This window comes from Phoenix dactylifera, chromosome 7 (assembly GCF_009389715.1).
Source record: "Phoenix dactylifera cultivar Barhee BC4 chromosome 7, palm_55x_up_171113_PBpolish2nd_filt_p, whole genome shotgun sequence".
Lineage (NCBI taxonomy): Eukaryota > Viridiplantae > Streptophyta > Magnoliopsida > Arecales > Arecaceae > Phoenix > Phoenix dactylifera.
In genome coordinates, this window is record NC_052398.1 from 2,860,637 (window position 1) to 2,871,933 (window position 11,297).

At 38.2% G+C, this 11,297-nt stretch overlaps 1 protein-coding gene across 1 annotated transcript; it reads right to left on the minus strand.

Moving 5' to 3' along the window:
- Positions 1-903: 903 nt before the first annotated feature.
- LOC103702447 (protein trichome birefringence-like 19) lies at positions 904-4,867 on the minus strand. The gene is made up of 2 exons (XM_008784885.3): positions 4,308-4,867; positions 904-1,866 (listed from the first exon to the last, which is right to left on the minus strand). The coding sequence occupies exons 1-2, from the start codon at positions 4,848-4,850 to the stop codon at positions 1,057-1,059; spliced, it is 1,353 nt and encodes a 450-aa protein (XP_008783107.3). The 5' UTR covers positions 4,851-4,867; the 3' UTR covers positions 904-1,056.
- Between the last annotated feature and the right edge of the window lie 6,430 nt (positions 4,868-11,297).

Genomic DNA, 11,297 nt, shown 5'->3' on the forward strand with positions numbered 1-11,297 from the left:
ACTCAAAGGCCTCATAAAACTGATGCCTTAACTAATAAAAAAAAAAATTGATGACATTAATAATGTCACTTCACTTAACAGGCAATATTAGACTGACTAATCTTTCAAGAAACTAAAGTCCGACGAGATGCAACAAGAAGCATTCAGGCAAGTGCTAAAAGGAAACAGAAAAAGTTCTGCGACGGGTACCGAGGACTCAGACCTTATTGCAAGAATTAGGAACACTTTCTTTTCATGTAGGAACACCGCTACATCATCTTAGATGCCTGTTCATGTACATAGATTGTACAAGAACACCATCCCCTTTTGAATACTTCATAGCGTATGCTGAAATAGAAAGGAAACCTTTCAAACTGGTACATCAATTCAAACACTTATTCATGTGCCATGGTCTTAAAATGTTGAAATCAATACTTGTCCCAAAAGCTTAAGCTCGCTGATACTATGTTGAAATCACCACTTGTCCCAAAAGCTTAAGTTGATAGGATGAGATAGATTTATTCATATATTTTATATTTTCTTACATAAAAGAATACTAATGGATTTCCTATACTTTAGATGTGAGGCCCAATAGTTCCACATCGGAAAGACTCGTTTCAGAGCCTGGGCATATAAAATGGGTATCTCCAAATCCTACACACGCGTTTTGGATGAAAAACAAAATCAAGGAGGGATCTGAGCGGCGCATGTGCACGCGTATGGGCTTCGGAACCGGACAATATCTTGCAGGGGAGTCCCGTATTCCTCCCTTATATGGCTCTCACATGGGCACTGGGTGAATCTCCTAATCCCTACTCTCCTATGTTAGATTATAATCACTCACCCTCTACTAGCTGATGTGAGGTCTACCCCCACCTGAGTTAACCCTCTTTTCTATCTGATAATTCTATTAAAAAAAAGATCTTGCTGCAAATTTACTTTTATTTCGAGAATGAAGCTTCTGCAGTGACTTGCACGTCGATTACAATGACTTAAAATTACAATCATGCATGCACACAAAACAATAATGAAAGGCATTGTTATAGAGTCAATAAAAATACTCTCTAAAGAATAAGTCTATCTGATCCTCATCTTTCGCCCTGAGGAGAGTCTCCCACCCTCCATCTTCAACATATGGAGCAAGAAATCATTCCAGGCGTCGACCGGCCCCGGCAAACACCAATGGACGCAGTCGTTGTACAACGTAACATTGGCATTTGGCAGATGGCCATAGCGACCGGGGTGCCCATCCGGTCTCAGGAACATCACTTCAGTAGTATCCAACAGCCTAAACTTGAGACCCTTCTCTCTGCCCTCCCTCTCAGCTGCTTTGAACTCCTCCACTTGCGTCAAATAGAGCTCAAGATTCATCCCCTCCAGCCTCGTCTCGTTGCTTCCGAAGGGCCTCTTCCGGACGCAGTCCCCTCCCTTGTCCCACTCACCGTTCTCAAAGTGGGCCGGAGCAAAAGTTCTCAGGAACGTCATGCCTTTATATCCTTCCAGATTCAGCAAGGCTTGGAACGTAGTTCTGAAGGCCTTCCGATAGCCATAATACATGGTCAGGTCGGTGATGTTCTCAGTTTTGCAGTAGAAGCACCCCACAAGGTGGTGGTCTTTCTCGTAGTACATGGTGGGCCGGAAGAACCAGTGTCCGGCGGACACGATAACGTAGTCGAACTCCTCGATCTTGGTCGTCCAATTGGCATCGGGTTCGTCTAAGTTGAGGTTGTAGAGGCCACTTAGGCTTGGGCCGCTGGGATCAGCATCTTCAGACTTCACCAGATATGGCGACCAGATGTTGGCTAGGGTGAAGTTGTGGGTGGGGTAGAAATAGCGCCTGGACTTGTCGTCCGATGTTGCAGGTGAGACATCTACTAAGTATGTTACCTGAAAATAGTGGATGAAAGAGGAAGTGCAAGGGAAAGTTACAATCTTTCACATTAATTCATGTAATTGATTCTTTTTCTTTTTCTTTTTTTTTGTTACAGTTAGTTGGATATCCTTAAATATACCATGGTCGATCCTGTAGGTTACAATATTCTTGTATTTTTTTATTAAAAAAATTATGAGGAAATTTTCAAGAATAATTTCAACTCCTGCATCTGGAAGCATGTATATGTGCCGGTATATTATTGGCGATTTACACGAAGCTTAAGCAAATTCTTTCAGCCAAGCCTTTTGAAATAGACCATTTGAATAATTTGGGTACAAATGGATGGCATTAGTTGAACCTCTATGAGCTGAGCTGATTTGGATTCGCGGTGTGGAAAGTGTTGCATGCTTAAGCTAATAATAATTAAGTGGTACCATGGTTAGGAAAAAGTCTTAATTTTTGTGACAATTAGTTGTTTATGTTTAGACCTGGTTGACTATTGTGAACTCTAGCCTAAGTTTCTCAGATGTGGGCTGAGTTAGCTTTGAGTTTAGGTTTTGAAATCTGGTTTGTTCGTTTTGGCAAGTCGAGTAAGGTAAGGTTCGGTTTCGGTCATATTTGGACCAAATTTAGATTTTAGACATCAAAACCATTTTCTTTTTCTTTTTTCATTTTCTTGCTAGAGATTGAACCACATTCCTGACTGAACTTGGTCTCTGATTGAACTTAAATCTTACTGTTTTGGACCCAAAATTGCTAGATTTTGATTTGAGCTTTTGTTCTTCATCATGGCTAACAAATTGCTAATGGCATGCACCTGGAGAATCTTTCATTAAAAATGACATACACCTAGAGAATTAGTTGATTCTAAATCAAAACCTCCTCTCAACAAGAGAGAGGTGCATTCCTTGGACTAAAGCCATGCTCGATTGTCACAATTATATGAGGCTGCTAGCTTTCCCCAATCTTACATTATCATGTTTATTAAAATGTCCGATTCAAGCGATCCCTACTACAAAATGACATATACGAGCCGATGTTTTGGAAATTCCAATGGCTAGCTCACTAGGGCTCCACATGAAAGAAATCTATGGGAATGGAATTGGACATTGTGAAAGGGGCCACCAAGCCACCCAACTCCATTAGGTGTGAATTAACCTATATTTTGATCCATGATTCTTTAAAGGGACCACCAAATTTGGTGACACACACTATCATATTTGATGTGATTAGTTACGATTGTAGCGCATGCACGTTAGGTAAGGAAATGGTTGGATAAGGATACTAGAGAGCTCTCCCATTAGTAGTGGCATGCAAGGCCGCTATTATTGTTATATAATTAAAAGATAGTTGGAATGTCTACTACACAATTAGACGAAAGCCAAGGCTGGATGTCCAAATTTCTATATATTTGTATTGTAATATGAAAACTCAACTCAACCTACCAAATGCCCTAAAGTTTAACAAATGTAATCCAAGAGACATGGCCAAAACCGACGTGACTGCAGCTGGTCCAAGACAATGCACTACTTGCATCTTTCAATAGATAAGGAGAATTTCTTTATTCAAGCTTTTCTTTTTTTTTCCTTAAAAAAAAAACAAATACTAGATACCATATGATAAACCATTTAAATTATTAACAATATGACCTCTTGAGATATATATATATTTATATGGAAACAAGATTTATTTGGTTTAAACACTCACAAACTATTGTGAATTATGCTTTAGAAAGGTTATTCATTGCATGAACATTTAATGTAGGTAAGCAATAAGATTGTGGTATATGTGATATGGAAATTCGTTTGGATATTTCCGGTTTGGATAATGATGACAATGGCGCATTGATTATACTGTGAATGTTTAGTCATGCCATCCATATTATATATATGAATCATGAATGGATAAAAATTCAGTTGGACATGTAAATTTTTATCTTGATCAGTGATGAAACATAAGGAAACTCCACAGCCATGCTTGGATCGATTTCGAACCTGGCAAAGCCTTTGAGATTCTTTGTTGCTACATGATCGATCATATTCGATGGAAGAATTGCTAAAATAAAAATCATTTTATTCAATTTTGTCTTGCAAGGGGAGAGGCCGAGGAAGGGCAAGAAAGAATAATACTGGAAGAACTATCTATTTGAATAACTTAGACCAAGTGCTAGAAAAATAATATTACCAATTTTTAACCTAAAACATTGGATAAAGTTGCATGGTTTTTTATGTGAGGTTTATGTGCTACTTAAACATTTCTCTAATGAAGTGTATGAAAAGATCATGGACAAACTTGCCTTCACATTAGCCCTAGTACAGCGTTGCATGAACGAAGTATTGACCATTTAAAAAATGTTACATTTAGTACTTGGCAAATAATTAAACCTAAATGGATGTGAAAGAAAAAATTGAATGGGAAAAAGAAAATTGGAGTTGCTTATATAGGAGTGGTTTACCTTAGATAAAAGACACACCAAAGACTGCATCTGGTTTCTTCCAACTGAGTCCCCAACAAAGGCCAAGGACTTTCCTCTAACAAGCTCTAGAAATTGAGCCGGGTTGAAGATGGGTAGCTCACAATCATTAGGTTTCCATCGCCACTTCATGAAGTCGGTGTCAGGCCTTCCATACTTCATACAGTTCTGGTGGTCATGGATCGCCCAACACGTCGCATTCGTATAGTATGGTGCTTTAGGATTTGGAACCCATTCCCCTTTAAAGATATCGCAACTCTTAGCTAGTCCTACGCTCCTTATTGGATCATCCATGTCTCCATGAGAAGAAGGAGAAGGGGGTGGAGAGGCAGAACTCTTCCATGGAAATGATGAGCCTAATAAAGGAAAGAAATAGAGGGGAGAGATGGTGAGGAGGACTAGTGTCAGTGTTAGGCAAAGAACTATTTTTGGGGTGTTTTCAGGGTTTGTTTTCCTCCAAGAGGGAAACTCTGATGCATAGGTCTTCATTGGATTGGAATAGGATGATGAGAAGAAGCCGTGCATGAAATGGAAAAGGAAGAAGCTTGTACAATTCCGCAAGCTAGTGTTTGCACTTTATAGTAGATTTTGATAGTCCATCTTACAAATAACACCCTATCATTTAAAAAATTTCTTCTCACGTTCCTGTGATATTTGTTACCAATATCAGATCGTGCAATTATTACATAAAAAGAGATAAAATTTTGCGAAAGGCCTTCCCTGAATGCCCATTCCAAAAAGGAGGACATTCCTATACGGAGTTAAAATTTCTTTTTTGTTTGGTGGGAAATTAAAATTTAGTGGTAAAAACTAAGGACTATACTGAGAAAGCAGATGCTGCTAAGAAGGAATTAGCGATGACTCATAAGAGGTAGGGTTCAACATGTCCTTCCTCTCCCTTCATGTAACGCATATAAATTTAATATGAGACCCACTTCCTAAACACTGTAAATGGGGTCTTCATCAAGTTTGCCATATTAGTTTGTTTGGAAGTTTCTAAAAGGGATCCTCAACTACCGTGCATTATTTGGAAGCTCCAAATGATGTGTAGCCTATATTCTTTGTTGGATATATAAGAGAATAACTTTATCAATCACTCATGGAGTAGGCATTCCGATTCTGCACCAAACATCGATAGTTTAATCAAAGACAACGTATTTTATGATTACGTTTGTTGCAGATAGAATCTATGGATTGTATCAGCAAATATTTAAGTAATGTCCCACTCATGGTAGCTTTGGTGTCCAATTTGCTGTCCTATCGAAAAAAACTACCCGAAAAGTTTTATTTGGATTTTTTTATCCTGTATAAGTATCTAAAATTTATCCAGTACATAGCTAATGTGAGACTAAACATATAATTATAAGCACCATGATCGGCCCGTGGTTAGCCCCGATAGGCTCGTTTTTTATTGTCCTTTAGTCCATATATACTATGGGTTGAATTCACTCTGATATCATTTGTCGTAATCTAGGACCTCACCTAAAAAATATAGCCGGAAGGTATATTTAGATTTCTTGTCTATATATAAGTACCCAAGATCTACCTAGTGTATAACTGATATTGGACTAAATATATGCCTGCACACAAGCAGAGATGTAGATCAAGCCAATATAAGATGTGCATTTAACGCCACACTGTTACATTGCATTACGTGACTGCCATGTTTGGACTTCGGAGCCTGTATGAGGCGTGCAGCCAATCACATGCATGCTAGTCCATGAGCGTGTACCCTTGCAACCATGGGCTTTTCTACACATTAGATAACAAAATGAATTAAGTCATAATTAATTACCTAGTTCAAAGGAATAATTATGATAGATATATCGAATGATTTATATAAAGATAAATAGCCATTCCGTGAGCAAGAAAGACCGAAAAACAGGTGGCACTTGGTTGCATCAATGTGTGACATCTCATAATACAATACCTAACATCGTCATCTGATATGTCTTGCCCACCTAAATTGGTCCCCGAAAGTATTAAGTATCGAGATTGGATGAAATTTGGCCTAACAAGGTTCATAAGCAAGAACTTTTGGATTTGCTTACCTTTCCTAATTGAATATCAGATCGACGCTGACATTTAATTTTGATGACTATGTTGACCTAAATTTGGATTAGTTTGCTAACCAATGAAATGAAGATGTACTTCATCTAAATAATACCGTTAACTATGATGTTGCTTTTATTCTTTTAAATAATCTACATATCAAACCTTAAGGATAGCCCTATCACCAATCAATTAATGGGAAAATCTGCGTGGAATTGCTGCAATTGTTCAATTTGTAAAATTGTATCTTAAGCTTCACTGCCCAATCTAGTGCAAGGTCAATTGTCTGGGAATTATAGTCCAAAACGATTTGATGGGGACGCATAACTTGCTCCCAACCTCATATTAACTCCACATTAATTGGTTTTTTTCTTTGTGTGTGTGTGTGTGTGTGCAGTTTTTCCTCAAAAGAATGACTCTTCCAATTCATAGACTCTGAAATGAAATGCAAAATCTAATTAATGTATTTCAAGACTTGCGATGCTGCCTATAAGATTTAATTAAGCACATACAATGAAAAAATATATAGCTGCCCAAAGTTTATGAACATGATGAAAGGTCCAGACAATAGTGTAAGGCAAGAAGTGACAAAAAGAGCTCAACATATATTTGAAGGAAATTTGCAATGCCAGGATTGAGAGTAGTCAGTGTGACTCACATAACATAAGAATTGAGAATTGTGTGACTTAAAGAATCAATGCAATGCACATCCGAATAAGTTTTTCGCAGGCGACAAATGCATCTTAGAATTTAAAGTGAACATAATGCCCAGCATTAAACTTAAGCATAAGAGAATTTTAAAATTTACTTTCTCCTTCAGATTTTATAAATTTGCCACTTAACCATTTGCTCATTTTATTATACTAGTTGTATTTATCCATTAAACCTTAAGGTTTTGCAACTTGGAGTTTGCCTTACGCTTTATTTGGATTTCTGAACCTCTAAAATATCTGAGGTGGCAGTTCTATGGTGACATCTTACCCACCATAATTTTGGTTACAGTCCATCTAGATCTCCTACTCATACTCCCAAACCATGCCGACAGGCATGCAGACAAAGGGCCATCATGGAGTCTCCAAAATGCAGGATGAAGAGGAAGGGAAGGAATCAAAATAAATCCTTAGGTATAGAGAATGAATTATATGGTTGGTTTGTTGATATCATTTGGTTGGTACCATGCTCATCATCCTCTTCACCAACCCAAAGAAAAGCTCAGTATTTGTCTTAGTGCAGGATATGGACCAGACCAGCTCCATTTACTGTAATGAGTTCTTTCCATGGGTAAAGTCCTATTTGCAAGGCATGGACCAGCCGAATTCCTGGGCCCCTCTCTAGTGTGCTTCCATGTACCAAGATGTCGTTGCCTCCTGAATTGTGAGAGGCTCTTGTGCTTATCCAGGAGTTCAAGGTGGCATCACCAACTGCCTCATTTTGGATTTAGAAGGGATTTTGATTGGATGGAATTCTCGTCATTTCTCTATCAGAACTTCTATCCCAAAAAAGGATTCTCTCTTACAGTGGACTTGTACTGCAAAGTTATGAAGAGAAGCCTAATTGTTTCAGCTGTCTATGGGACAGACGAAAAGAGCACGGAGGGATTTGTTTTTTCAATAATTGAAACAATTCAGGGCCTTATCCAGAATACTAGCTAGATGGTATTATTTGAATTTTTTGATTCTATATAAGTATCTAAGATTTATGCAGCGAATAACTGATGTGAGACTAAACACACGTCTGCACAGATCCTTACATGAATCCCAAACAGATTTTTTCAAAGGCAGATCAATTATCAAAATTTTTTAAAGTGTCAAGCCAGACTTTAAAAAGGCTTTTGGTAGGATAAATTGAAATTCTTCAGCCTCTGCAGCCCTGGTACTGGTGAATTGTGCGCCAAGTAAATGGATTAAATATTGGCGAGGCCTTGGACAGGGAGATCCGCTATTGGCAGCATTATTTATTCTGGCTACAGATGTTCTCCCCAAACTCCTCAAGCAGGCTAGATCACTAGGATCTATTGAAGGCATTGGTAGCAGCAATGTCTTCTCTAACATCAGAAGCCCCTTCTTTGTAGATGATGCTCTTCTCTTCTGTGCAGGCAAAGCTGAGTCACTGGTGGTGGCCAAAGCTATCCGCCTTGTGTTTTGTTTTTTTTTTTGGTACAACGGCGGCTCACACCCTACAGGTGTGAATGCGGCCTACAAAGTCGGATGGCAAATTATCTGTGGCTGTGTCCAATATGGGGCATGAGTAGAATTTATCAATCATTTGCTCATCAAATGCCCCATTGCACGAAATCTCTGGAACTGCATCAAAATGCAATTGAATTTGAGTGGTTGGTTGGCCATCAAATTTGCATAGCCTTCGGGCTGATTAGAGGTAGAGAAAATTCCAAATTTTAGTGATAAAGACGGGAGATCAGCTATGCACGGCCCAGCGTCAGGAGATTTGGGGAGAAAGGAATGCAAGAATTTTGTGGACTTCCTCCATTTATTCAATTCTCCAAAGAGTGCTGCATAGCTCACACTATTGGGAACATTTGTGCTCTTAAGAATATGAAAGACAGTGATGAAAAGTTGCGGAGCTCACTAGGGTCTTTGGTGCATCACCATCTTAGCTAAATTGTGACCCTGCATTCTGATTTGCACAATATTTTATTCAAAATTTGCCATCTCGATTCTGGTGCCATACTAGCACAGTATCGGTATAGTATGGTATAATTTTTTTTTGATATATCGAGTATCGGTACGCCATCCATACTGGATAACGGTATCAAATCGGTACGATACAGTATATTCCGTACCTCTCGATTTAGACCAGTACGACATACCTTGATTATACTAGTAGTTTCTTCCTCTAATGTCTTGTACATAGCCTCTGTTTTAAATAAATAGGGGGAAGCTTCCTACTTGCTCCAACTTTCATTAAAAAAAAAAGGTGAAAATTTGAATTTTAATATCATATTTATGTTAGTGGTCCAAACTAATTAAATCAACTACCATCCTTATGCGCATAATTAGATGGGTCTAGTTTTGTGCTTCATGCCTGGCTTAGCTCAGTAGTCATGCCTAGATTTCATCAACTATGGGGTTGGGGCTAGGATTACCACTTATACATGTGACTCCATAGGAAGCAAGCAAGAATTAACCCAAAAGCTGCAATTAAGCAGCCAAGTTTCTTTAGGAAAATAAAGGTTGCAATTAAGCCAGTAAAGATATTTCTTTCCAAGAGCAACCCTTTACTGAGAGTCATCAACAGAACTTCCCTCTGTAGACAGACACAGGACTGTTAATTGCTATCGTAGCTCCACTAATAATTCACCTCAGTTTAAAGGGGAAGGGAAAAAAGTTGACATCAGTGACTGGAGGGGTCTATGCACCATTAGTACTTAACATCAGAAAATGGAGGGTTTATCCATGAAGATTGGTGTATCATGAAAAGCATATGATAAATCCTGCAATGTAAGAGAGAGAGAGAGAGAGAGAGAGAGAGAGAGTCTCCTTCGTAGTCACTGGATGCAAAACAATTTTAACCACAAAAACCGAAGGTGTTTAGGTGACAAACTCTGTTCTCGTATCAGTTCTCATGCTTTCCAAACCTAAAGATTTAGTACCTTTCTTGCTGTTCTAAACACAGAATCACAGTTATGGGGAAAAAAGTATGATATCCTTTGCGTGAATGGGAAAAAATACACAAAGCTTCATTAGAGAATTGACACAAAAAGGCTACATAATTTTGCAATTTAGGGCACTTCACCTGCACTATGTGAGCGAGTGGTAAGCAGTACACTGCCAATAGGAAAACCCACAATTATTCCAATATTAATATCTCAGATTACTGCCCATGATAGTATATGATACTCTCAATCACAATATAGTGTCAACTGATTGTTTAACTAGGGACGGTAGCAGAAATTTGGCACAAACTCCATGCGATCCAAACTTCAATCTGAATTAATGTAACAAATAACTTGACTCCGGTTATATATCGGATTTTGGTAGTAGGTTTGAGTTGTGACTTGCGAGCGATGAGCATGTGGTTTATGTTATTTTAATAATTATGTTAGTTATTTTTCTTGAACTGCTCTCTAGTAGCCTAGAATCATGTATTTTGTGTTGTTTGAGTAGCAGTCACTTTAATTTGACCAAATTATATGGGCTTTATTCTAACCAAATCCTGATGGTTGCTTTAACCATTTATGCTGACCAAAACGTAATGATGCAATAATGAATTGAGAAACTGCACCAAAATACACAGCTATACACAGTACCAAACCGGCAAAAAAAGGACATGCCATTGCATGATAAAAAAACACCACCTAGTTAACCTCTCATACAAATCCTAAAGTGATAAGCATTAGTTCACTCACAAGCCACCAAAATGGTTTCGATTTTTGCTTTATAGGCTAAAATACTGGTGCATGAAAGCAATTTGGAAGCCAATCAAGTTTCAATCTTCTCTACTATCATCTTAGTCACAATTTTGCGAAAGTGGGGTTTACCAAGCATGTAATTGACATGATATAAAGTCATAGAGTGATCTTGCGGCCTGAAAAGTATGTACTACCATCAAGAGGAATCTGAGTTTCTTAGTTCTGTATAAGTATATAAGAACTATCCGGCGAATAACCGATATAGGGCTAAATATATGTCCATTAGTGTAGTGATAATTTAATTTGTGCAAAAGTATTGTAATATTGGCGACGAATGGTTGACTTCAATCGTGATATTAAAAGTAGTCCTAAGAAATAGATGATGTTAGGAGGCACTCCATTAGGTTAGCTTTTAGTTTTGGCATATAAATGAATGAGAAGTATTATGGCAACCCATTGCAGTCACAGATTCACAGATACGTTGCGGTCTAAAGTGGTGTCATCAAATTCATGATTGATTAATAAATCTTGGTTTGGCAAATGCTTTCCCA

Bases quoted from the DNA above. Each gene is read 5' to 3' on its own strand.
- LOC103702447 (XM_008784885.3), bottom strand. From the start codon at position 4,850: ATGCACGGCTTCTTCTCATCATCCTATTCCAATCCAATGAAGACCTAT. The intron at 1,867-4,307 runs GTAAACCACTCC...CACTATTTTCAG, and splicing joins TGGTGTGTCTTTTATCTAAG to GTAACATACTTAGTAGATGT.